The 27258-nt window shown below is 38.5% G+C and overlaps 1 protein-coding gene across 1 annotated transcript; it reads left to right on the top strand.

The window, feature by feature from the left end:
• Positions 1-483: 483 nt before the first annotated feature.
• DOPEY1 (dopey family member 1) lies at positions 484-26536 on the top strand (the record flags this gene model as incomplete). Its single annotated transcript, XM_009070651.1, has 24 exons — positions 484-758; positions 1429-1581; positions 3962-4062; positions 5364-5623; positions 6322-8329; positions 8435-8546; positions 9422-9604; positions 10939-11064; positions 11399-11533; positions 11849-11904; positions 12408-12512; positions 13215-13281; positions 13578-13722; positions 13975-14054; positions 14547-14656; positions 14819-14968; positions 16224-16285; positions 16911-17063; positions 18259-18395; positions 19711-19766; positions 20560-20724; positions 22206-22335; positions 24352-24411; positions 26231-26536. Coding segments are annotated over 24 exons (5135 nt in total), but the record flags the coding sequence as incomplete, so codon positions are not given.
• Between the last annotated feature and the right edge of the window lie 722 nt (positions 26537-27258).

Below are 27258 nucleotides of genomic sequence, written 5' to 3'. Positions count from 1 at the left end.
AAGTTTATATTATCCTAAGTATTTTTATTTTGATATCTCTATAAAATATGCTGCAGAATTATTCTGGACTACAAACTACAGTGTTAAGACTTGATTGCTGGTCAAGAATTTTGTGAAGGAGGAAAGTCAATGAAAGAATTGACTACTAGAAGTTATACTAAAAGTTCAGTCTTGCCAAAAGCATGAAATCATCTGGATGCATTTCCATAAAATTTATTTTTCTCTTGTTCAAATTTACCTATTCATTTCTGGTTGCTAAATGTTTGGTGTTATATAGTATATCATTCTTAATTGGATTGTTTTAAAGATAGAGATACATCAGGAATTGTCTCCCTCTGGCATACATTTTCCTAAACTTGTATGTGGGCAGATTGAAATATAAAAGATAAAGGGCAATTGTGCATATGGTTATGGGTTATAAGAAAGAAATCCACAATATTTAAAGTTGTTAAATGAATGTGTAATCTATGACTTTTATTTCAGACTGTGAACAAGTGCAGCCTCCACTGTGGCTACAGACTCTAATGAATGCTTGCAAGCAAGCGAGCGATTTCAGTGTTCAGGGAGTTACTATTTCCCTTGTGATGGACTTGGTTGGATTGACTCAATCTGTTGCTCTCGTCACTGGAGAAAATCTGAACAGTGTGGAAACTGCTCAGCCTCTTAGCCCTAACCAGGGAAGAGTAGCTGTGGTCATCAGACCTCCTCTTTCTCAAGGCAATCTGAGATACATGGCTGAAAAGACAGATTTCTTCAAGGTATGATGCAGTATCTCACTGCTGTTTTCTTTAGACTTCTTTTCCTGTCTGGTGAAGAATAAGAGCCTTGGCCACATTACCATTATTGATATGGTAAACCAAATTTTCATCCTGAATATTTTGATAACAGTTGTAATCCATGTTAGATTCTAAATGAAAATACACAGTAAGTTTTCCCACTGTGATTCTCTTATTGACTGCTTGGGGAATATCCTTGTTAGAATTAATATTTTAAAATTTTAAATAAAACCTGATACAATAGCAGCATTAATCAGCAAAGGTATGAGACTGATACATGCATAATGCAGGACTCTGGTAAACCCCAGTCTCTGCATTGGAGTAATTTGTGTAAGAAATACTTTGCAAAAGTTAAGCAGCAGCAGGATATGTTACACAGTTAACGATATTTCAATGAAAATTCATTTCTGGAGATGCCTGAGAGTTCTCATTCTTATAAGCATGTTTTTGTGTAGTAAGTTGTTGCAGTATTTGAAACAGTTCATTATATTCATACAAAAGGAATCATTTTACAGATTGCCTCTTGGTCATGGAGTGTCATCAGATGTAACATTTCCCATCATTCTGTAGAGCTCAACACAGTCTAGAGCAAAACAAGGCATGGTACTCATTCACTTGTGTCTCTTGCAACTTCTTATTTTCCTGTACAAAGCATATAGCTTTGACTCTTTGGGACCAGCTGGGCGATGGAACTCCTCAGCATCATCAGAAGAGTGTGGAGCTCTTCTATCAGCTGCACAACCTCGTTCCATCTTCTAGCATTTGTGAAGATGTTATTAGTCAGCAGCTGACTCACAGAGACAAGGCAAGTTGTTCATATGTTTACTAAAAGATGAGTGAAGCATATAACTATAGAAATATATTTAGAAAAAGGACTTGGTGCTTCAGAGGAAGGTATAAGTACCTTCAGTGTTGGGAAAAAATGTTGCCTTACATTGCTTCAAATGTTATTTTAGGTCTGTGATGAGCCTCTAGTTTCATGCTAGACAAAGGAGGCTTGACAGCATTCAGCAACAGACTTATGCAGGAGACTTTATCTCTTACCAAGAGTTATGCTCTGCTTCCCAATATATAAGGCACGTGCTTAGCTTTTACTATTATTAGTAGAGTTTTACTTGTCATGACAGGTACTTAATTTTTTTTCCTCACCTAGAAATTTGTTTCACATAGAGGCTGTCAATTTGACATTCAAGTTGAGGCCTTTGTAGTGCTTTTAAATTAAGGTTTATGAACTGTTTTCACAGCCCCAACAGAATGAATGGTAGGGAATGACTTGCTTGCACACACTAGCAACTCGTGCTTGTGCAACTTCAGAAGCAGTTACATTTTTGCCTTTCTACTGGTTACCAGGTCAGCAGAAGTGAGTGTGAACCAGTGTGTCAATCACTGCAGTTCACAGCTTGGCATATTGTTAAAATTGACAATGATTTTTAGTTTCTCTTATTAGGCTGTTCTGTGAACAGCTGTGGCTGTGGATGTGGCGCTCGCTCATTTCTGCCAACCTTCCTGTGAAAACAGTAATTTTTTACACCTTCCCAGCATGGATTCCATGGAGTCGTCTGTATGTGTTGGAGAACTGATATTTTCACCCTGTTCAGCAGATGTTAGTGAATTGTTTTGTGTTAACTGTATATTTAGCAGCAGTGTTGTGGGTTGTTTTCCTGTGAGAAGCACATTTTTTTCTAAATACAGGTGATCTTGCTTTACTTTTTAGAATGCTGCTGTTTCTCTTATTGTTTTGGTATGAGTGGTTTCTTTGGGTGGGTTTGGGTTTGGGTTTTGTTTTGTTTTATCTAGTTTGTCTGATCTCTTGTGTCCTTACTCTCATTTGTATAGCTTTTGCTTCAAATTTCATTACTATGGCAGACATTGGTTGTATTAGCTGTTGCTAAGCTTCTTGAATTTTATGATGTAAATTAAGCCTGGGAATCTGCCAGATTTGTCACAGTGGTTTTAACAGCATTTTAGTTTTGTCTCACTTTTGTTGAAAGTAAGTATATCTACTGTTAATTCTGTGTAAGCATATATTGTAAGAACAAGCAACTAAAAATCTTTGTCCTCTTGTCTCTGTTTATCATCTAGTAATTTAGTCTAAGCCCTTATTGTATTTCAAAGTAATTTTTTTGTTTTATTCGGTGTAATTGTCCTGATTACTGTGCTTTGTTTACCCCTACAACTGCTTAGTGGCTTCCTTGTCTCTTGGTAAGGTTGTTGTTATACACGTACCCATGTATTCGTGTCATAGCATGACATTTGCTGTTGTTGGCAGCCTTGTTGGGATAACTCTTTGCCTTGATCAGCCACAGTAAAGAGAGAAAGACATAACAATTTTTGCTTTACACCATTTTCACTATTGAATATAAGGATTTGGATTTTGATGATCCTTCTGACTCAGGATATTCTGTGATTCTGTGAAATGGCCCTGCCTGAGCAGGGACGTTAGACCAGATGAGCCACTCTGATCCCTTCCAACCTGACCAATTCTGTGAAATATTCTACAGATTATTACTAGTCATTAGAAGTGCTTTGGGCAGTAAGCTTGTCCAGTTTGTCCAAATAAAACTCAAAGTTCTAGAGCAAAATCTGATGTGTTAGTGAAGAACTCTTTCTACAACACATCTAGCTAGAAAATTATTGCATCTCTTTCTAGCCAACTTATTTTCATTCCCTTATCACCATGGATACTGTGTTTAATCCTATCACTCCACACACTATCTCTAAAAATTTTTCTGATTTCTCTTCTTCTTCTCTCTACTTGTTATTTGAGTTTTCATATTGAAAAGATTGCATGTTTCTTCCTGCTCTCTCTTCGTGATCTCTTTTAGTGCCTTGATACATACAGATAACCTCGCTGAATACAGAGCTGTGCAACTTGCAAATGTAAAAGAAGTGTCATTCAAGATGCTACATTAAGCATTTAAAACATTTTAAAGCTACACTTTGAAACTAAGGCAGCTAAAATCAAGATGGGAGAAAATCCTTTCATGGTACTAAATTGCTCACAGAGACCTATGGTTGGCTATTACTGGTTTTAAGATTAGAAAATTTGGGTTTCAACTCATAGTCAAAAAAGGTTCATTTTTATAATTCAATTATATCTTTTAAGCTGCTGTATAACTTTTTTTTTCAAGTCTAATCAGAAATTGCTATATTCTGAAAGATCTAACTTATGATTTGGTCCTCAGAAAGTAAGAATGGAAGCTCATGCAAAGTTTGCAGTGCTATGGCATCTCACACGAGACCTTCATATTAACAAGTCTTCTTCCTTTGGCCGTACCTTTGACAGGTTGGTGATTGCAAGTCTGATTCACTTGAAATCAATTTGCTTCAAAATCTTTCACTGTGTTATACTGTCAGCAGAGAGTGCTTAGAAACTGGAGAACTGCAGTGTAGCTGTGAGAGCAAGGAAGGAGGGCAAGAAATGAATTTGTGTTAGACAAAACTGTTTTCACAATGATGATTATGTAAGCTGCAAGTTTTTCTGGAAGCTGTAAAGAGTGGGAAAGGAATGGTCATATGATTCACTGACTATCACTGTGGTTAAAATCACTGTGGTGTATATTGAACATGGTATCTGAGTTCTTGCTGTGTTTTGATAAAAACGAAAGCAGGAGAGAGAGGTCAGTGCAGAAGTGAATTATATGAAATGGAAAGTAACAGTAAAGCTAAGAAAAGGACAAAACTGCAAGGAAGTGCTAAAAGATAAAAATTCTTTTGTTTAGTCGGTGTGTTTCATGTAAGATGTCATGTATGGCAGGCAGCAGAGGACTTCTGGTTTGCACTCTGGTATCAGACTCCATTCTTAGAAACACTGAATCATGCAGACTCTGAATTAGCTCTTGTCTTTCTCAGCTAGCACAAATGTTGTAGAACAGTGTTTATGTAAATTTTCTAATGCATACTTAGTTATAGGATGTGGAGGAAAAAAAGGTTGTTATTTCTTTGTCTTGATACTGTCACTCCCTGCATAAATGGTGATAATTTCTGTACATACAGCGAAGAGCTTATGTGTGTGTACTACTGGAGGATGTAAAACAGTAGGTAAATTCCAGACTTCAATATATATTTTGTTTTTCCCCAAGTCTGAAAAGGATTCTAAAGGATAAAACTGTCAAAAAAAGAAAATAATGATAGTAGGAACTGCTGAATTGTTAAGTATATTTCTTCTCTCCATTCCTGAAGATGAGATCTTTGAATTCGTTTTCTTTTCTTTTCCATGTATCCTTGTGAATTGACTTTGAAAGTGGTGTATTTTTTAACTGTACTAGCACTTACAAGGCAACACAAGCTCCTTATGCTAGTAGGTGTACAAATACTTGAACTGACTATGCAACTGTTACTGTTTGAACAACTGTCTGAACTGGCTTCATTACTAGCTCCTCCTGGCCATTTCTTCATTAGACTAGAGTAAAATATAAAGCTTCAGGTTGCAGAGTTTGGATTACGAAGAAAATACTGGGTTTTTATATGGAGAAAACACTGGAATATGTATTGACCTGTTGAAACCTGTCGTATATCAGATTAAAATGGGATTACTCTGAGAGTAGTGTAGAATTTCTGCTAGATTCATTCTTCTTTCTATTCTAGGTCTTTGTTTATCATGCTGGACAGCCTTAATAGCTTGGATGGTTCTACATGGTCAGTGGGACAAGCCTGGTTAAATCAAGTGCTTCAAAGACATGATATTGCAAGAGTTCTTGAACCTTTGCTCCTACTACTTCTCCATCCAAAAACTCAGCGAGTTTCTGTTCAGCGAGTACAGGCTGAATGTTACTGGACTAAATCTCCCAATCACCCTGAAGAAGAAAATGAAAAGCAGTTCTTGCAGAAGTTTAGCTGTGCTGATGGTATGTACATAAGAAGACCATAGGAAGTTCCTTAATTTCTTTGCTTGTTGTTTACATGCAACATTTAAAACATAGTCAAACGTTTTGAGGGTAACTCAAAACAGGTGCTGGAACAGCTACTTGCTTATATGTGCATTTGTGCATATTTTTACTAATTCAAGTTTGGGTGTCCTAAGTCTCACTGAAGTTTTATTGTTCTCAAATTAAGATGATATGCAAGTATTTTAATGCAGAGCATTTTGTTATGTCTTACTGGGCCTTGGTAGAACTTAAGAATGTGGCTTGAAGCTTAGCTAGGAAATGAAATGCTTTTATGGATTATTGCCACTGGTGTGAGGTTGGCTGAAAACATACTGATAAGGTTTCAAGGTGTTTGCACATATTGTGTAATTTTAGTACCATACTACTAATTCTTTTATTATGAAAACACAAGCAGATTAAACTGCATAATGTTTCATGGGAGAATTATGTTGTTTTGCAAGGGTCTACTGCTAATATAATCTTGCTTAGTTTATGTGAATGTGTGCCATTTGTGTATTAACATATGGTTTTTCTGCTGTGAAGTGAAAAGACACTATTTATCATGCTTTTATATTTTGAAGTCTCAATAATAATCTAAGCTTTAAATTTCAATTCTAAATTCTTATTCTGAAGAACAGAACCTTACGCATATAATTTTTTTGGTGTCTTTCTTTAAGCATTTTCCCATGTGCCCATAAGCCAAGGACAACTTATTATACCTAAAGAAGGCAATGAAAAACAACTTGTTATGGATGAAATGGAGAACTTCAGCCTGACTGTCAACCCTCTGAGTGACAGGCTTTCCTTGTTAAGTACCAGCAGTGAGACCATACCAATGGTTGTGTCTGATTTTGATCTTCCTGACCATCAAGCTGAAATACTGCAGAGTTCTGACTCTGGCTGTTCTCAGTCATCTACTGGAGACAACATCAGTTATGAAGTGGAAACAGAAAGCTTGAGTGCTCAAGATAGTTCTCAGACTCTGAAAGAAGACTCACCTGATGAAATCGTGCAACAAGTGCTTACAGATCTTATCTGCAAAGTTGTAAGTGGACTTGGAGAAGAGGTTGAACCAGTTAAAGATAGTCTACACTCAGAGGATACTTCGTGTGCATTCAGTGCTTTGGATAGCTCTGTAGAGGTGACAAAAAATGAAGATCAAAATATTCAAAGTAGCCAGAGTAGTTTGCTTAGTAATGACAGCTCACAGTTGCTATCAGCCTCAACTGAAACTGGACTTGAGAGCTTAGAAGATGAAATTTCAAGAAATAACTCTTCACCTTGTATTGCAGAAAGCCAGCAATCCTTCTCTGATCTCACTCTTTCTTCCACTGAGTCAAAGCCCAGAAAGCGAAGCCACAGCAGTATTCAGTTCAGCTTTAAAGGAAAGCTACCAGAAAAGATGTCAGAAAAAGAAACAATTGTTAAAGAGGCTGGTAAGCAACCAGGTGCAAAACCTAAGGTGAAAATAGCCAAAAAGAAAGATGAAGAGAAGAAGAAAGCACAAACAGAAAAGCTGAAACAAACAAATGTCTTCTTTAGTGATGGTCTTGATTTAGAAAATTGGTATAGTTGCGGAGAAGGAGAAATATCAGAAATAGAAAGTGATGTGGGATCGCCAGGAATGCGAAAATCTCCTAACTTCAATATCCATCCATTGTATCAGCATGTGCTGCTTTATCTCCAGCTGTATGACTCTTCAAGAACACTGTATGCTTTTTCTGCAATTAAAGCAATTCTGAAAACAAACCCTTCAGCTTTTGTCAGCGCTATCTCCACCACCAGTGTCAACAATGCATACACTCCTCAGCTTTCATTGCTCCAGAATCTTCTAGCCAGGCATCGAATATCTGTCATGGGCAAGGATTTCTATAGTCACATCCCAGTTGATTCTAACCATAACTTTCGGAGCTCTATGTACATAGAAATTCTTATCTCCTTATGTTTATACTACATGCGGAGCCACTATCCAACTCATGTCAAAGTAACCTCACAAGATCTAATAGGAAACCGTAACATGCAAATGATGAGTATAGAAATTCTGACACTTCTCTTTGCTGAGTTGGCAAAAGTGATAGAAAGCTCTGCAAAGGGCTTTCCTAGTTTTATTTCGGACATGTTGTCCAAGTGCAAGGTTCAGAAAGTGATCCTGCATTGTCTGTTGTCTTCGATCTTCAGTGCACAGAAGTGGCACAGTGAAAAGGTAGCTGGCAAAAACATAGTGGCTGTAGAAGAAGGTTTCTCTGAAGACAGCCTTATAAATTTTTCTGAAGATGAATTTGACAATGGCAGTACACTGCAGTCACAGCTTTTAAAAGTACTGCAGCGGCTGATTGTGCTGGAACACAGAGTAATGACTGTGCCTGAGGAAAATGAAACAGGGTTTGACTTTGTCATAACGGACTTGGAGCACATTGGTCCCCAGCAGCCCATGACTTCTCTTCAGTATTTACATTCCCAGCCAATAACCTGCCAAGGCATGTTTCTCTGCGCAGTGATACGAGCTCTACACCAGCACTGTGCCTGTAAAATGCATCCCCAGTGGATTGGCCTTATCACTTCTACGTTGCCTTACATGGGAAAAGTTCTTCAAAGAGTGGTTGTTTCAGTGACTCTTCAGCTCTGCAGGAACTTGGATAATTTAATTCTGCAGTATAAATACGAAACAGGGTTATCTGATAATAGGTATGTGCATGTAGAGGCAGATAATCTTTTTAAGTACGTTTGATTGTGCTCAATTATTTTACCATCAGATTAAGCCATTTTTAAAAAATGAATCTCTTCTTTTAGGCCTCTCTGGATGGCATCAGTCACTCCCCCAGACATGGTTCTTACTTTATTAGAAGGGATCACAACTATAATTCATTACTGCCTCCTGGATCCTTCTACACAGTATCATCAGGTAAATTTATCTAGGTGTCTGAGGCTCTTGTGCAGTACATGTCAACTTAAGGACTGTGATTATATTAGCAGTTATGAAGATCTGAGTGGGGAAAAATACCAAACCTATTGTCTTAGCTGTAAGTATGTTTTTTGTGGATAATGTGCATATCTCAAGCAGAAAACCAATTTTCTATGAATTATACTTTTAAGAGAATACTCTTAATTTAATACTCTAATTGATTTGTTTGCTTGTTTTGTTCGGTTGTTTTTTTGTTACTCTGAAATAACTAAAGTACGAACTCCTTGACTTTCAGACCTGTTACTTTCTGTCTGGACTGTGTTCATCTTGCAATATGTCAAAACATTCTTTCTCATCGTCCTGTATATTTACAATTTGTCTCTTTAAGTTAGGCAGTATTTTTAGATCTGATATTCTGAGCATAATCTCTGTTAAGATTTTGGCTCAGATTCTGTAAGAAGCTTTTGCCCTGCTCTCTTCATAGTCTTATTTTTGCTGTTTTTCCTAATCTTATACCCCTTTGCCTTCCATTCATTTGAAAATGACTGAAAAATGGATTTTGTTTGTGTAAGTAAATAATTTTGCCGAGGATATTAGTTACACTTAAAATTCTGTTTTGCAGAGGTATGGGCAGATGATATAAAATTGATTTCTGTAGACAGGAGGCCCTACAGTTTCAGAATACATTTGATATTGTAAATTGAGTCAAAAGATTCTTTAACTGCTATTTCGATAGATTTAAAGCCTGTACACACTCTAAGAATTGTTGAAAAACTGTTTTGAAAAGGAGTTAAGGTTGAAAGCTCCCAGTCAGTTAAATCTCATTCTACACTCTTGTAATTATGCTCCCCTTCTCTCCCCTCCCAATCCCCCAGCTTCTGGTTAATGTAGATCAGAAGCACTTGGTTGAAGCACGCAATGGGATCCTCTCTATCCTGCATATGATCATGTCTTCTGTGACTTTGCTGTGGAGCATCCTTCACCTTGCAGATTCTTCAGAGAAAGCTACTGCTGCTGCTGCTGCATCCATCACCACGATTAATCTTGGGTCAACAAAGGTCAGAACATCAGGGATAATATAATTTATGTTGTTCATTAATACCTTTGTCAAAATAATTTTAATTCCATTCCTTTGAATCTAAATTAGTTTTAATATCTTTGTCCTCATCTACGCACTCACCCCACAAACAAGGCTTTTATAAATGGGCATTGAATCTGCTTTTAAACTTGAATATATCAGTTCAAGGAAACAATCTCTGTTTTCTGCAAAGATTAAATCCATCCTGAAAATATTGAAGCCATCCTTTTACACCTCAAAAATACACAATATTAATGTAAAATCTTAACAAAAGAGAGCTCTCCTCTTAAAACATCTTCATACTACATAAGTACACTTATGAACTAGCTCCTTTATTCATTCAGTTCCCATTCAGTGATGTCACTGCATGGGGAAATGTCATAGCAGCTGGTGAACTTGCAATCATAGAGAAGAGAACCTGAGAAGGGGTCAAATAAGACTATACTGAGAATGCTGCCTCACACACCTATCAGTTCAAACTTCTTATATTTCATGCTATTAAATGGGAAAACTTCATTTAAAATTGAAATGTTTGAAAGTAAGATTTCCTCAGTTAATACTCTCAGATATTGTTTGTGATGATGCTGTTACGTCCTTTGCAACCTTTGTCATTCAGGCTGAAGGAATAAAAGATAACTTTTCTAAGACTGTCTTTGCACAGACAAGAAAGCTGGAGAGAGACTATTTACAAGGGCATATAGTGACAGGATAAAAGGGAATGGCTTCAAACTGAAAGAGTTTAGGTTTGGACTAGATACTGGAAAGAAGTTCTTTACTGTGAGGATGGTGAGGCACTGGCACAGGTTGCCCAGAGAGGTTGTGGTTGCCCTATCCCTGGGAGTGTTCCAGACCAGGTTGGATGGGGCTCTGAGCAACCTGGGCTGGTGGGAGGTGTCCCTGCCCATGGCACAGGGGTTGGAACTAGATGGTCTTTAAGGTCCCTTCCAACTCAGGCTATTCTATGATTCAGTCACAATATTTGTGTTGCCCATAGTGATTCCTCCTCACTGAAAGAAAGGCAGCATGTACTTGTTGATGTGAAAAAAAGATAACCTTTTGTACTCTGGTTAAACATTGTCTTCTGTACCTCCCAACTTTTCTTTCATTTACCTGAATCTGTATTATTCAAGAGATTACTCAGCATGTCCTATAGATGAAAAAGTCCAGTTTGCATTCAGTTTATTTGATGTAATATTTCATTTTCATAGAAGTTAGTGGTAGTTGCCATTCACGGATCATCTTGTAGCTAGCTGGTTTGAACATAATGCTGAGGTGCTTATCTGAAGGCGTTCGTGTTCTGCTCTCACATTTCAGAATTTGAGGCAGCAGATCCTGGAACTTTTGGGTCCAATTTCAATGAATCACGGTGTTCACTTCATGGCTGCTATTGCATTCGTATGGAATGAAAGGAGGCAAAACAAAAATACTTCTAGGACAAAGGTATGTTTATACTACAGTGGTCACTTCAAATCGTGGTAATAGCTTTAAATGGTTTAGAAGCAGGAAGGAGAAAATTCAGACATTCTAACAGAAAAAATACAATGAAATATGGAAAATATTTATTTTCCTAATTAGCAGCTATACTGTCAGGGGTCTACCAGTTTATTTTAGAATAGCATAATCTTCCTGAGTTCTTCAGGAGAAGAATAAGTGATACCAAGTCTGTAGATGATTTGTTAGTTACTAACATTTCAACTCCATGAGACCAGCTGCTTTAATTTTGGCATGGCCATTGTTTTTAATGATAATCTGTGATATAATTTGATTCTTTTAGGTTATACCTACAGCAGGTGAAGAACAACTTCTGCTGGTTGAGCTGGTTCGCTCTATCAGTGTTATGAGAACAGAGACTGTTATACAAACAGTGAAAGAGGTTTTGAAGCAGCCTCCAGCCATAGCAAAGGACAAGGTATGAGAACTGTAGAGGTGCTATACTTTTTTTAATGTCCTCTTACTGAAGTTTAGAACACTGATGATGCAGGCACTCCAGTCACACACAAAGAGTGTGAATGTGAGCATTTTTACAATACCTAATAGCTGGGTGAAAAGAAGAATAACTTTACAGAAAAATCTCTAAATGGACATTTATAATACTCTAATGAGCTAAACTGTATCTTTAGACATAATAGTGACATTAGAACATTGTCAGTTTTGCCCTGGCAAGTGGGGGAAAAATAATTCACTTTCTTCTTCCTGATGATACAGATTTTGTGTCTTTTTCTAGAAGCATCTTTCACTGGAAGTCTGCATGTTGCAGTTTTTCTATGCTTATACTCAAAGGTAAGAAAAGAAGTCAAATTTTATTTGTCATCAAAAAGCAGATGGACAATTTGAATATTTTACAGCTTTTTCTGATCCCCATGATGAGAAGTAACCTGTGTAATATAAATAGAGAAGAAAAAATGGTTTTGAACTGTAGGGATCATAAAAAAGAAAGCAATTTAGTTTGTGAGTTCCCTAGTTCTGCATCACCTTCTTCCCCCACCTATAAATCCTGCAGATGATCTGCCCCCTGCCCAAGGAAAGCTGATCTTAATTATACTGTAACTCATTGGTATCACTCCAACCTTGGACTGAAAAACATGTATATTGAGTATATATTTTTGTCTGCATTACTCTGTTTCTCAATGACTTGTTCGAGCAACCTAATATTAAATGAAAACTCAATCAATCTGTCAGAATGTTGATTCACAATGTCTGACAGGAGAATTGTGAGGTAGAAAGAAAATGGGGGAATACCTGAGGGAGATGATTGACATTGACATTGCTGCTTTCTCTCTTAGGATTCCAGTGACCAGCTTAGTGGACAGCTGGGCAGCACTGCTGCTTCTGTTGAAAGATTCCATCCAGGTTGGTCTTCCAGCTCCAGGACAATTCCTCATACTTGGGTAAGTGCTCTTGTTATTTGCAGTTTCCAAATAAGCTCAAATAGTGTAAGCATGTGAAATCATACTGAAGTGTTAGTGTTTTCAAGTCTCTGTCACTTCCTTTTGACTGGGAGAGGTATTGCCTGAGTTCTGTGGGTCTTATCAAATCAGTTTTTTCTCTGAGGAATGGTTATATGTGTTAAATTTCATGCTATAGTATGACATAAGCCATTATCTTACCTTACAGGTTGAGTGATTCAGTCTGTTTAAGCAGCAGGTTTAAAGTTTTTGATTTTTCTTTGAAAATAACTACAGTGACTATTAGGTATGTGTAGATTTGCAGCCCACTAAAATGGATTCATTTTCAGCCTGAAAGAAGTTTGTGGAGTGTTAGAAATAAAATGTTGACTATTATTTTCTATATAAAGCTTCAAGGGTCATTTTTTTGAATATTTTTAATTTATCTTCCCTAATAAACTGTCTCTAGAGATACTTTTGTGTATAATCAAGTAAAGTGTGTTCTTGGTAAACTCTTATGATATGATAAAAATCAACTTAAAGAACTTAAAAGATGTTTTCTGGAATGTTGATAAGTAGCAATCACTGATGGTTTAGTAAATAAGTATCCTGCAAATAAATTTCTTCAGATTTGTCCTAACTCTTAAAATTACTGAATAATGTATTATGAGAAGAAAATCCATATTAACTTCTATACTTTTTCAGTGTTCTTAATGAATTCATCATGAAAAACCCAAGTCTGGAGAACAAGAAAGATCAAAGAGATCTCCAGGTAAGAAATTTTTGTCTTTTGAAAATACTGAACAATGCATTCTTCAATGTATTGTATAATATCAGTTCTGTAGTCTGAAATGACTCTCTAGTATCTTCCACTTGGTGCTATTTATAATCTGTTGAAAAAGAACTTTTTCTGTGGAGCTATTAATCACTGATAACACAGAACAGCAGTGATTTGAAAGCAGTTCTATATTTGTTTAGGTAGATTTTCTACAAAAACATGTCAGGACAACAAATACAGCCCTCCTGCACAGACTTCTTGGAATGATTGGGGTTTTTTTTTCCTACCAGGATGTAACACACAAGATAGTGGATGCCATTGGGGCAATTGCTGGTTCTTCCTTGGAACAGACTACTTGGCTCAGACGAAATTTAGAGGTTAAACCTTCCCCCAAGATTATGGTTGATGGAAACAACTTAGAATCAGATGTTGAAGGTAGTTTCATTTTTCATCTTTATTTTAAGAAAAAACACAGTAATTATCAGGCCAAAATTAACAAAAATGAGAGTTTTGCTATATTTGAATACATTAAAAATGCTTCAGTATTGTTCCAGCATTAGTATCTTACAAATCATATCTGGCAAAGTTTGGGCATCTTCACAATCTGTTTTTAAAATATGCTGTAAGGTCAATAATGGCTTAAGAAAACTAACTTTGGACTTTGTTTTTATTATTATCTTCATTTAGATATGTTGTCTCCAGCAATGGAAACTTCAAATATAACTCCATCTGTTTACAGTGTCCATGCATTGACTTTACTTTCTGAGGTAAATGTCTCCTCAGATGTAATAAATACTGTCTTATAATAGATTTCTCTGTAGTGAAAGCTTTGGACTAGAAGCTTGGGGAAGGAGATTTGATGGGTTTCACTGATGTGAATGGATTCTGGGTCCTGTCATGTGCAAATATAAAGATTCAGTGAGATGGATGAGGCATAAAGGCCTTTCAGATATGTAGCATAGAAAAGTTTTTTGATGGCAAACTCTGTGTTATTAGTCATATATGTTATTTACTGCTGATAATTGCAGTCAGTCTTTGAATTCTGTAGAATGCTTTGCTTATGCTTCTGTGTTTTCACCTTAATTTGTTTTAAAATTTATGCTATCTTTATAGTCTGGATTTTATATGGTTCCTGACATTTGAGCACTTCTATCATAAACTTGCATGTTCTGTAAAGGGCATTATACATAAAAGTGCTGAGGAGTAGATAAAAAGAAATTTGAGAATGCATGATAATATATCTTCCTCTCCTTTTATAGGTCTTGGCTCATCTCTTGGATATGGTTTTCTACAGTGATGAAAAAGAGAGGGTTATTCCTTTGCTTGTAAATATTATGCACTATGTTGTGCCCTACCTCCGTAATCACAGGTATCTTTACACTTTATTGAATTGATGTAGATCTCTACAGCCAGTTGGAATCTGGAGGGTGGCACTTCAGTTGAAATAGGCATGATAAGGATTTGATATTTATCAAACTTTCTATAAAACAACAATTCAAAATTGTTTCATCTTGACTTTGGTTTTGTTCAGTGCTCACAATGCATCCAGCTATCGAGCCTGTGTCCAGTTACTAAGCAGTCTTAGTGGGTACCAGTATACAAGAAGAGCATGGAAAAAGGAAGCATTTGACCTCTTTATGGATCCCAGTTTCTTCCAGATGGATGCTTCATGTGTTAACCAGTAAGACTTTCTATTTCCTGCTTATATTGATGGCCCTTAAAATTTTATGCTTACATGTGGACCAAAATTTCCCAACAGGTCTCTATTGAGAGAAAAAGAGAGAGATATTCTGTGGTTTAGATTGCCATGTGAAAAGTCTGAAACTTAAGGCTTATTTCTATACACAAACCTATTGTAAAAAAGAATAATCTTGAAATTGAAAAATTAATTTTTTCTATGAGGAAAAAGTGGTTAACATTTTGTAGAATCATAGAGACCTTAAAGGTCATCTAGTCCCCACTCCTCTGCCATGGGCAGGGATACCTCCCACCAGCCCAGGTTGCTCAGAGCCCCATCCAACCTGGCCTTGGAAACTTCCAGGGTTGGGGCATCCACAGCTTGTCTGGGCAACCTGTGCCAGTGCCTCACCACCCTCACAGGAAAGAATTTATTCCTAATATTTAATCTACATCTGCCATCTTTCTGTTTAGAGACATTATCCCTTTTTCTGTCACTACATGCCCTTGTACAAAGTCCCTCTCCAGCTCTCTTGTAGGCCCCTTTAGGGGCTATAAGGTCTCCCTGAAGCCTTCTCTCCCTGAACCCCAACTCTCTCAGCCTGTTTTCATAGGAGAGGTGCTCCAGCCTTCTGGTCATTTTTGTGGTCTTCCCCTGGACCCACTCAAACAGGCCCATGTCTGTCTTATGCTGGGGGTCCCAGAGCTGAGCACAGTGCTGTAGGTGGGGTCTCACCAGAGCAGAGTAGAGGGGCAGAATCACTACTGGTGATGCAGCCCAGGATGTGATTGTCATTCTGGGCTGTGAATCTGCACTGCTAGCTCAAATTCAGTTTTTCATCCACTAACAGCCCCAAGTCACTCTCCCCATGGCTGCTCTCAATCCATTTTCTGCCCAGCCTGTAGCTGTGCTCTGAATTGCTCTCACCCAGGTGCAGGACCTTGCACTTGGCCTTGTTGAACTTGATGAGGTTCACACAGACCCACCTGGTCCCTCTTGCTTTGACAACCATGTCCTCAAAGGAAATAAGGGATGCCTCCAGTCCCTCTGGATGGCATCCCTTATTTTCTTTGAGAAGGGGGTTCAAGAAATATAATTTCAGATCCAGTTGCACCAAATAAATGGTACGTGTAAAGCAGAGGGCTTGGATTGGAAGTCATAGCCTGAATTAAGAGGGCAGAAAAAGCTCTGGAAATATTCCTGGAAATTCTTGCTTTTTTGTGGTATTTCTGATTTGTGTACAATTTTCCTCTTTCAGTTGGAGAGCTATTATGGATAATTTGATGACACATGACAAGACCACATTCAGAGATTTGATGAGTAAGTATTTATTGATGTAGTAGTGACTTTTCTCCAATATAAATGTTAAATAAATGGAAAACAAATATCTTGAAGAAAGAATTTTTTCAACGTTTATTCCAATTTGTTTGATTTATTCAATGTTTCTCATGTTTTCTTCAACAATTTCTTTCTGGAGATCCATAAATAAGATCACTCAAAGTGAGATAATTCGGGACCATCTTGGCACACAGCAAATTTTGCCTGTATGGCAAAGTTGATTAAGCAGGATGGGTTGAGGTGGATTTATTGGCTTTTGGTTTGTTGATTTGGTTTGGTTTATATTTTTTAAAGATCTGACACTCCCTCTGCTTGAAAAGAATCTATTCTGCACATTCAAAACTTCTGAGCATCTATACTGGCAAATTTTGTTTCAAAAAAAAGGCTAAACTCCCTCCCAAAAACCTCCAAACTCAAGCACTATTCTGTATGCTTAAAAGTTTCAACATGTATTTTAAATCGCTGTGGTTAAAAATACAAATCGCAGGGCATGAATCTTCTTAACATCTGCTTTCAAACTCCGTTAATGCAATGAAAATAAGAGTTATTTGTGCCTTAAAGTGAAACAGAAAGGACATTTTTAAGTTCTTTGCCTTTTGTGTTTCAGCACGAGTGGCTGTGGCTCAGAGCAGTTCCCTCAATCTGTTTGCCAACCGAGACGCTGAGCTGGAGCAGCGCGCTATGCTCCTCAAGAGACTCGCCTTCGCAATTTTCAGCAGCGAGATAGACCAGTACCAGAAATACCTGCCAGACATACAAGGTCAGTAAAAATGTATCATTTAGGGGACTTCTGGACTGTGCTGCTACCTGTGGAATATTTGTAGCACAGAGTGGCAGCAGGTAAATTTGCCCCCTGGAATATCCACACATGGTGCTGTCTCCATGGCTGGAATAAAGATTTGGTAGACTTTAGTTAGAGTGTTCTCAGTCTTAAATGACTACAAACTGTGCAGACTTGGTGATTACTAGTTGACTTTTATCCAGATTATTTCACTGATCTGTCATTTTATACCTTGATCAATGTCCTTGGACACCTGAATGATACATTTTGACATAAACATCCAAGGTATAAACACCTATTAACTAGGGATAAATAGAAAGACTGACCTTGAAGTTTTGAATTCTTGACTTCTCTGTTTTTTCTGCTGTTCTGTTTATCTGTCCTATTTATCACTGAAGTTTCTCTCTTACAGTGACCTGCTTGGGTTTATTTCAAGGTGATGCACTTAGTTACACAGCAATTTCTAGATATATAGTCTTTTTGTGCTACCAAGGTGAACACTTTGGTCTCCTCTTCCATTAAGTGCATCATCTTTCTTGTTTCATTTATTCCAGGATCTATTTTTTTCAAGTTGTTTTGTTTTTGGTTTTTTTTTTTTTAATTCCCAGTCAAGTCAGTAGTTGGGATTTACTATGTATCAGGTGGTTTTACTAGTCTGAACTGCAATGTGCACGTGTGCTGGTGTGGCTGAAAATTTTCAGTATGTATCTCCCTCTGTGTATGTTCAGTTCTTAGAGGTGATTATAGCTAAGTAAGACTGTATCACCCCTGTGTAATTTCCCATGCACTATGATGTTGCAGCCTTTTAATAATAACGTTACACCATAGCTGTGCAGGCTGTTGATGTATTGTTTGGTATCTGTTCACTTCTCTTGTTGTAATGGGTGAAACTCTGCATAAGAAGAGCAAAGCTCAAAGCTCCCATATGTACTATTGCATTTATGTGGAGATCTTAACCAAAACATGCAACTGCACTGTTTTGAGGTTTCTTTCTTTTGTTCCCTCCATGGTGAAAGTGGTTATTTTTGGACGTTGACAGAGTAAAACTGTAGTAAAGTAGTGAAATAGTAACATGGCAGTTACTCCCAATGTTATCTTTTTTTAGTGAGAGAAAGAGACGATGCTGCTTGGAATTATTCTGAACTGAGAAACCCTTCTTGGCTTTTTGTTTCAGAAAGGCTGGTAGAAAGTCTCCGGTTGCCACAGGTGCCCACCCTTCATTCCCAAGTGTTCCTGTTTTTCAGAGTATTGCTTTTAAGAATGTCTCCACAGCACCTTACCTCCCTTTGGCCAACCATGATCACTGAACTGGTGAGTTGCAGTTAGCATTCATGATTTGGAAGACTGGTGCACTATTTTGAGACACAATCTCATTCCTCCTCAACATTTTAAAGAAAATCTCTTCTAGAGAGTCTGCATGTAAATGTACAATGGACACAAGCTGAAAGATGCTTATTTTCATAGTACTGATGGCTGTTTTTTGCAACCAGATAGAATATCTGTTATGCTATTTAAGCTGTTCAGTTTTCTCTTGAACTCAGTTTTCATTTGCCTTCATTGTTCTCTACTGACTCCAATTTCTGTATCCTCTCCACCATTCCTACTCCTGCTCTTCTTTCTCAGTGTTCTGTTTCTACTTAACTGGTCATTCAGCCTTCTACCTCTGGCAATGGGAAGGAGAACTCATTTAAAGAAGGAGTTGGAATCCATGTTGTATTGGCAGTTGATGGTCATTCAGATCACATTGTGGCTAAATTTTGTGACTGGATTTATACTCAGCTTTTTTCTTTCTCTGGTTTTATTCTGCATAACAAGACATAAACATCTGTTTTCAGAGCTGCTATGTGTGGAGTCTCCAGTGTTGGCTGGAGTTGTCACACTCCTTTGGATTTTCAGCTTTGGCAGTGGGAATGGAGGAGAGTGGTTGGTGCATCCTGTGATCCATTTAGCCTGTTATCCAAGGAGTTCCCAAGGGACTGGCTAACACAGATAGGAAATCAAAATCATTACTGTGATTTATTTTTTTAATCTGCAGGTCCCTAACCTAGCCCTTGGTTACCCACAGATCTAAGCAATAGAAGGAGAAAAGCTACATAAAGAATTTTAAAGATGAAGTGTGTTGTTTTAGCAGTAGATGAATTTAATTTTAAGCCTGTAATTGTATAAATATTAAGAAACCCATTCTATTCAGTGTGGCCTTCTGATTCCTGTGCTGTCCCCTGGCCTTTATAAAAGTTACCTGGAACTACTTTTAGTGGACAGGACCATATTACTTCTGGGAATTTGCACCTGAGCTTGCCTGCTCTGTTAAATTATTCTTATCTCTCATTTCCTTTGTGTCTTGCTCTCTTTCTAAGTAGTGGAGGAGGTTAGATTCTGAGAGCCTTCCTGGCCATAAAAGAGCCAGTTTCTTCTGGCCTGTGTGCTACTGAGGCTGCATATCAGGGATCAAGGAGCTTTAGAGTGTCAGTGTCCACTCATCTTTCAGGGGTTTATTTCATCATCTGGGCAGGGAAATAAAGCTCCAAACATTTTGTCTAAGGCTTATTACTCAAGCCCCCCTATAGTGTTTTCCTGAGTCACATTCCATAAAAAATGGTATTAAAATGTAGCATTTGATCTTCAGGTACAAGTGTTTTTACTGATGGAACAAGAGCTCACTGCTGATGAAGACATTTCCAGGTAAACTTACGAACTTCCCACTTGTGTAACTTGATAAGTCCCTTGGCATGCTGATGGGCAGTTGAGTCATTCTTGAGAATAATTTATCTTGGAAAGCATTGTGGAGCTCAAATGAGAAGGACAAGTAAAGGGTAGTTCTGTCTCACTGCAGCACCAGGCACATAGAAAACAAGTCCCCCTGCCAGATTGCTCACAAATCACTAAAGAATATTATGCAGTAGAAGTGTGTGAGCTCTTACAGTATCAGAGACTGACGTACTTTTTTTCTCTAAATAAAAGCATTTCTTCTAGTATTAGATAGATGTAAAATGAGGTAGGTATTTTTTTTTATTTCATTATCCATTTTTATCCCAACTGCCTTATGCATAGTGTGACCCAATTTCAGTCAATGCTAGTAGTTAGAGTCAGATTTCTCAAATGAGCCAGAGTTATTTGCCCAACTCTTGTCCACTTTTTTCCCTAAGTTCTCATTGTTTATTTGAAGATTTTTCCCCTTGAATAAAGTAATGTTGGCAACTGGCGACTTCAAACTTTCTCTTAATTTAGGTGTCTGATGGGAATAAGATACAGTGCAACACATTCATTATCCATTAACACTTTATCACACATACATATGCATACAGAACTCTACCCATAGCACAGACTTGCAGTGTTCTGGTTTGATTTATGGATCTGAATACCATTAAGCTGGTAAATAAAGAGTTGTGTGTTTGTAAAGGCAAGTACGAAAGATGAAGTTTTCATTGTGGCAGAAGGTTGTTATGACTCACCTGCCTACTATAATTTATTTTAGAACTTCTGGCCCATCTGTTGCTGGTCTGGAGACAACGTACACAGGTGGCAATGGTTTCTCCACGTCCTACAACAGCCAGAGGTGGCTGAACCTGTATTTGTCTGCTTGCAAATTTCTGGACTTGGCCCTAGCTTTACCATCTGAAAACCTGCCTCAGTTTCAGATGTGAGTATAGGACACTGTCATTTAAGGGTTTGGGTGTTTGTCCATGCCTCTTGGTAAAATTCAGGTGTATAAAAATCTGCTTTCCTGTTTCCTTTCTTTCTCTGGCTTTCACCCAGGGCAGGCCATAGTTTGTTCCTTCACAGTGTCTGAGTGGCCATCAGGGCAAATGATGCTGCACATCAAATTAGTTCAAGCTGGTTTATTTTAGCCTATGGCAAGAGATTCTCCACACTCGTGAGCTAATCAGTAGTAGCTGTTTATTCAAGTATTTTATTTTTAAAGTACTTAGTTCTTAGGCATTACTGCAATTCAAAATGCACTCCCACATCTCAGTGACTAATGCCTGAAATCAGAGGACTGCATGTCATCTCAGTATGACTCACTTAAATTTCTCCTGCACGATCTGCCTGGAAGATGTTGCAACAAACCTGATTAAACAGGAGACCCTATAGGTTTTTCTTGGTCAGTACCATTCACATGTGCAAACTGCCTCTGCAATCCCTTTCTGTTGGAATAACATGAATGCAAAACCACTGGTCACTGAAGACCCTGGAAATGAGAGGCCACCAAGGACAAAGGAAAGTATCTTGTCTCTTCCTTTACACTGCACTGCACCATGGTGATTGTGTGAGAGCTGCAGCCCTGGCAAAGCTCTGCAGACATTTCATCACCCCTAATTATCTTCTTCTTTAAAAATGCACCTGTGGGCTGGAGGGCAGGAAGGACTTGCTCACCCTGTGTCAGTTCATGCCCTGTGTATTTCTAAATCTGAAGCTTAATCTTGAAGGGTCCTTCATTTATTTTATTTTTCTGGGGATTTGGCTCATAATTTGTGTCCAGTTCTCCAAACTGTCCTAATCCCTGTTATTAGCCCACCTAGTTTTATTTAGGTCATTACTGTGCATTTCTAGAAAGACAATAGTCATGCTGAATCACACTGTTTTTTTCATGGAGGCTTGGATTGAAGTTTTAAGGACAGAAACTTTGATTTCTTTTATAGTTTATGATACAAGTAGTCAGTCCTTGAAGTGCAGCAAGGTGCAGGTGATAGAATGGTCCACTTGGTCTTGTTGGCCTATGAGTAGGTGAAATAAAGGGATTTCTGTTATCAGTATGGTTTGTTGAAAACATTTTGTGAGTATGCATTGCAAATGTGCAGCAAATGTTTTTAAAGTGACCTGTGTATTTTATCATTCAGAAATGTTGTAAATACTACTGGTTTTAGCTTCTCTGCCTTATCTTCCTCTTGGCATCCTTAAATAATATAGGAAAAAGACAAAGCCATGTTACCTCCTGCTTTTCAGAATGTGCCTTTCCTATTCTTTCTTGTCAAACACTAATGTTGTCTTGTGGTGGTTGATGCTTCACTAGATCTTTCTGTGATATTCACTAGATTTCCTCATCCACTCATATTTTTAGATCCAGCAGAGGAGTTTGCATGTTCAGTAAGGATAATGTCTGCTTGTGTTATCTCATGACAGGTATCGTTGGGCTTTTATTCCAGAAGCATCAGATGATTCAGGCTTGGAAGTAAGAAGACAAGGTACACACCAGAGGGAATTCAAACCGTACGTGGTGCGTCTGGCAAAGCTGCTGCGAAAAAAGGCAAAGGTATGTTCCTTTCTGCCAGTTTCACTTTCCATTGAAAAGTGTCATGTCCAATAACTCACAGCAGTGCTTCAGTTTGGATATTTAATTTTTTTTTTTTAAATAATGAAGAACAGAAAGGACTTTATCTGGTGTGGGAGATTTCTACTGGAGTAATATCGAGTTAGCATCAGGCAAAAAACACATGTAGGTACATCCCAGAGCCCAAACCAAACAAAAAAAAGCCCCACCCAAACCAAACAGACAACAGGAAAAAAACCCAAAGCTTCTATGGTAAAAAAGATTATGGTCAGTGACTTTGGATTTTCCAATTAGAAGTATCATTTGAGTAAAAAATAAAATATGCTTCAATATCTAAGGTATTTTAACATAAAATCACTTTCAGATAGCCAGTCATATATGTAGATAACACTCTACCTACCTACCTATGTACCTACCTACCTTTTGAAGTATAGAAAAGCATTTTTATTAATAATAATCACATTTAAATACTTAGAAAACTGTTGCAGTCCTAAACATGACAGAACCAAGAGTAGTGAGACAGTGCCAGGGGGACAGGAGTGGGTGGGTTTCTTCCCTGAAGCTGCTACAATGAATGGAAGAAGGCAGAGATCAGTAGGAACAGTTTGGGGAAATCTTGGCTGAACAGTTTGTAGCGTGGGAGCAGGATTAGGGCTGTCATTATATTGGGGTGTGAGGTGTATTAATACCCCCAGTCTGAGTGGGGCAGAGAGGCCTCAACCACTAATGAAGCTGATGGAAACTGTCCAAGTCCTGTCCCACAGAGATACCTTCTGCTGCCACAAAGAACATTGCTGTCAGGTACTTTGCTGCTCCTGCTGTGAGGGTAGAGACCCCTGGGCAGGCATTTCACTGGGAAAGGTTGCTGGGTGGGCCAGGGAAGCAGGGAGGAAGTGCAAAGCCACGTGGGAGAAAGCTTTGAAGTTTTATTCTCAGGTTTCCCTCTGAATGGATGGTATTGTCAGGGCTGTGACACTTGCTACAGCCACTTGGTAGTGACACTTGTCAGCTGGCTGTAGCTGCTGCATTCACAGTCTCTAATGAATGTTTTCACTGTAAAGAAACTACTGCCGAGATGCAAGTGGCTACATAAAATTTGGGGATAACTTAGTTGCAGGCAGATCTGAGCTGTTCAAGGAAGACTGTAACTATAGGGGATAAAACAGGTATCTGAAACACATCTGCATTCTTCATTTTCTCATTTTTGAACCATGAAGATGAGACTAAATTTCTCTTCTCACATGTATAAAGGAATAATCAGTTTTCACAGGCTGCTCATCAGCCTCTGATGTGCAGTGCAGTATGCTCTGTCTGTTAGAAAGCTCTCATGCTCCAAGTGATCTCTCTGCATGAATTACAAGTCACATATGATGTATCAAATAGACATGCTGCTGGTAAGTACTGTGTGTTCAGATAGATGCCTGAGGTCAGGACTTCCACAGTATGCTTCAAGAACATAGTAAACTTCCTGGAATTTCTGGAACCCCCTAGTCATGGCAGCAGTTGCACACTGAACTGTAGGTAGGTGTATGATTATGAGATAAACATGAGGTAATGAATATTCACTTCAGGCCGTTTCTTCTTTATGCAGGGGAGAATCCTATTGCATATAGCTGTGAGTTTTTCCTAGAAAAGAACTGTTTCTGAGCAAAATGGAGTGAATCTAAATTTTCTTCCAGGATAAGCACTCTGACTAATGCTTAAATTCATGTAGTGCAGTGTTTCTCAGGCTCTGTTGTCTGAGGGAAATGTGCTTAAAAACATCCTTCAGCACTGCTGGGAATTAACAGAAGAACAAACTGTCAGTGCTGGTTTTGTCTAATAGTGTCTTGGCCACATGAGCTCAAGTCTGCCCTTTCTGGATTGTAGACTCTTTGGGGTGGGTGACTTTTGTAGCTGAAGCACAGCACCCAACCAAGCAACTGCACGGCCTTCACGGCAAAGTGTTGTTTTCATATATGAAATGCAGTCTGAAAGTTCTCCTCTTTCCTTCCACAGGACAAGCAGGAGGACTTTAAGGCGGTGGTTTTGGAGGGAGTGGAGATGGCCAAGCATCAGGTGAGGGTGGCCTTTGATGCTTGAGTTGTGAAACAAGCTCACCATAATTAATACCATCACCTCAAGGCCCTGGGCAGTATTTAGCTTTCATTAAGAACTGAGAGAGATCAGAATTGTTATAGAACAAAGCTGAGAGATCTTTGAAGTGAAAGAATCCATGAGGATCCTGATTTCTATAGATAATATAAGAAACATTTTTAAGTCGGTTTCCTACATGAAACAGATTACAAAAAGCAAATGTTAGTTCCAAGAAGAATTATGATTGTATAAAATTACATTATAAAATAGTTTTTGTGAAACACACAATCCCTCATTAGTCTCTGTCAAATTAATTGTTGCTTTAAGGATCTGTGGAATTGATTTTTTCCATTTTCTGTTTCAGTGTGAGCTTTTCTGTAGAGCTAGAATAGTGATCTCCTGTGGTGGGGAGCCAGACCACCAGATTAAAATATGAAATACCTTCATACTGAGTTTTAACCTGACTGGGTTTTGTGAAATAAATGCCATGCAGGCTCCTGGACTGCAGGACAGTTGCTTGACTTAAAGGACAAAACCTGTATTTGCTAAACTATTATCTCTTGAAGAAAACATGTTTTCTCAAAGTCTGTGCAATCAGTAATCCTTATCTTATGCTCTGATTCCACTGCTCTTTCCACTTCATTCTCCTCTCATTACCAAGCCTGTTCTGCAGGAGCTCTGCAACCTGCAGGGGTCTTAGACCTCAGCCACAGGCACTGCCAGGGCAGTGGGACAGAGGTGGATCAGGAGGTGGCTCTCATTGGTGGGGCCTACGTGCTTCTTTTGTCCTTCCTCACAAAATAAAATCCAGTATTGCTGGAATTCTGCTTCATGGCAGAAGCTCTCCTGTACTGGTTTGTCAGTAACACTACAAACAAAGGTGCTTCTAGTGGTGATGGTACCTTCTTGTTTAGATTTGAATATGTTTTTTGACTCAGAGGAAAAGGAAAGGAGTGAAGACTATCATCTAAGAACCTGGATGTTGGTGCTTGGGTATTTCAGTATGCAGATATTTAAGGCAACCCTAAAGAGGGTTGCAGCAGTGTGGTGACACTGCATCTGGTGTGTGACTGCTGCCTTTGCTTGTGGGGTTCCCGAAATTCTCTCCCTTGAGATTCCCTGCATGAAATGGAAGGAGTGTAACTGTGCTGTTCTGAGAACATGCAATGACTAACTGAGCCATTTTCCTTTGAGGACAGCTTCAGGTGTTTCTCAGAACCTCCAAGTGTGTTATTTCTTATACTAAAACCCACATTGCTTTTGCTCTTCCTGAAAACTCTGAGCTCTAGCTGCAAAGTAGAAAAGCTTCATATCTATTTTAACTTCCTCTGGGGTCTGTCATCACTGACGCTGGCAGCAGGGTGAGGTGTGAGTGTCACTGGAGAGGAGCCTGCTTTGGAAAGCAGCTGAGGTAGCTCACAACTTCACCAGCTCAGGCCCTTTGGGTTAGTGCTCGTGGTGCTGCACCACAGCAGCTCTGCAGGGCAGGGCAGTGGGTGCTGCCTTGCCTTGGGACAGCCCTGGGCTCAGGCACTGCACTCAAATGCCACTGCAGCTTTCCCATTAGCATCAGCTGCCTGACTGCCACCTGGACACTCCCAGCCACCAGCCCTGCAGAGCGTGGTGAGGGGAGGAGCAAGGCATGTGCTTTGGAAGCTGCACTTCAGCATCTATGTGTTTTGTTGGCTGGACAAGTACTTTTGGACTATAGAAAAATACTTTATTACACATTAATCTTTTATTTTTACCTTGTTTTTTTCTGCTTTGTCCTGTATTATTTCCTATGTCTCTGTATTTGCAGAAGAACCCGGAGGAAGATGGCTCAGGGAAAACACTAAGCTGGGAACCAGGTCACTTGCTTTTAACCATCTACACTGTTCGCAGCATTGAGCAGCTTTTGCCTTTCTTCAACGTACTCAGCCAAGTTTTTAACAGCAAAGTCACAAGCAGATGTGTTGGACACTCAGGGAGCCCTGTCCTTTACCCCAACTGTTTTCCAAGTAAGGACATAAAAATGGAGAACCTCAAGACCTTCTCCAGCAAAGCAAGACAGAAGATAGAAGAAATGGTTGAGAAGGATTTTCTTGAAGGTGTCATAAAATCATGAACCAAACTGGTACTACTCAGCCTATATGTAGTGTAACTATTTAAATGAAATACTGTATCTTTCCCAGTTGTATAGTATTCTTTTCTTACTTTGTATGTTAATGATATACTTAATGTTGTATTTAAGTTAAATATTTGTAAATAAGAGAGAAGTTCTGGATGTGGCCTGACTCAAGTTTAAATATTGGTGGCTCATATTGATTATGGTGCCTACTATTTACAGTACATGTTTTGTTGTCTTGAGTTCTGTCTTTAAACAAAAAACTAAAAAAAAAAATACAAGGTGCACATTTTTTCAATTTGTTTGCAGTTTATTTTTGTATTCTTTTCTTTTTTAAAAAAAATCTATTGGAACTTGTGCTTATTTAATAATGTGGAAAATGCCATTATGTCAGGAGTTAATACAGGACTACAATGAACAATGCTTGCCAGAGGTAGACACCCTGAAGTATGCTGAGGATACTCCTGTGTTTGAAACATTGCATCCCCTTGGCCCAGCCCCTTCCATGGTGCCACAGAAGACAAACTTGTCTCTGTCCCTTCCCTCTTGAGTGTGATTATAAATACAATTAATGCAAATCACTAAGTAATTTCATAAAGCATCTAATGAAGTTTATATTGCAATAATAGATTATTATTTGCAAATGTTCTTTTTCATTATATTGTTTCCCCCTCGAACTGAGGTGAACTGAATCTCAAGACTAGTGGCAGCCACTGCCTTAC

This window comes from Acanthisitta chloris, unplaced genomic scaffold, assembly GCF_000695815.1.
Source record: "Acanthisitta chloris isolate BGI_N310 unplaced genomic scaffold, ASM69581v1 scaffold26802, whole genome shotgun sequence".
Classification (NCBI taxonomy): Eukaryota; Metazoa; Chordata; class Aves; order Passeriformes; family Acanthisittidae; genus Acanthisitta; species Acanthisitta chloris.
The sequence above is the reverse complement of the archived record's forward strand: the minus strand, read 5'-3'. Positions and strand labels throughout refer to the sequence as shown.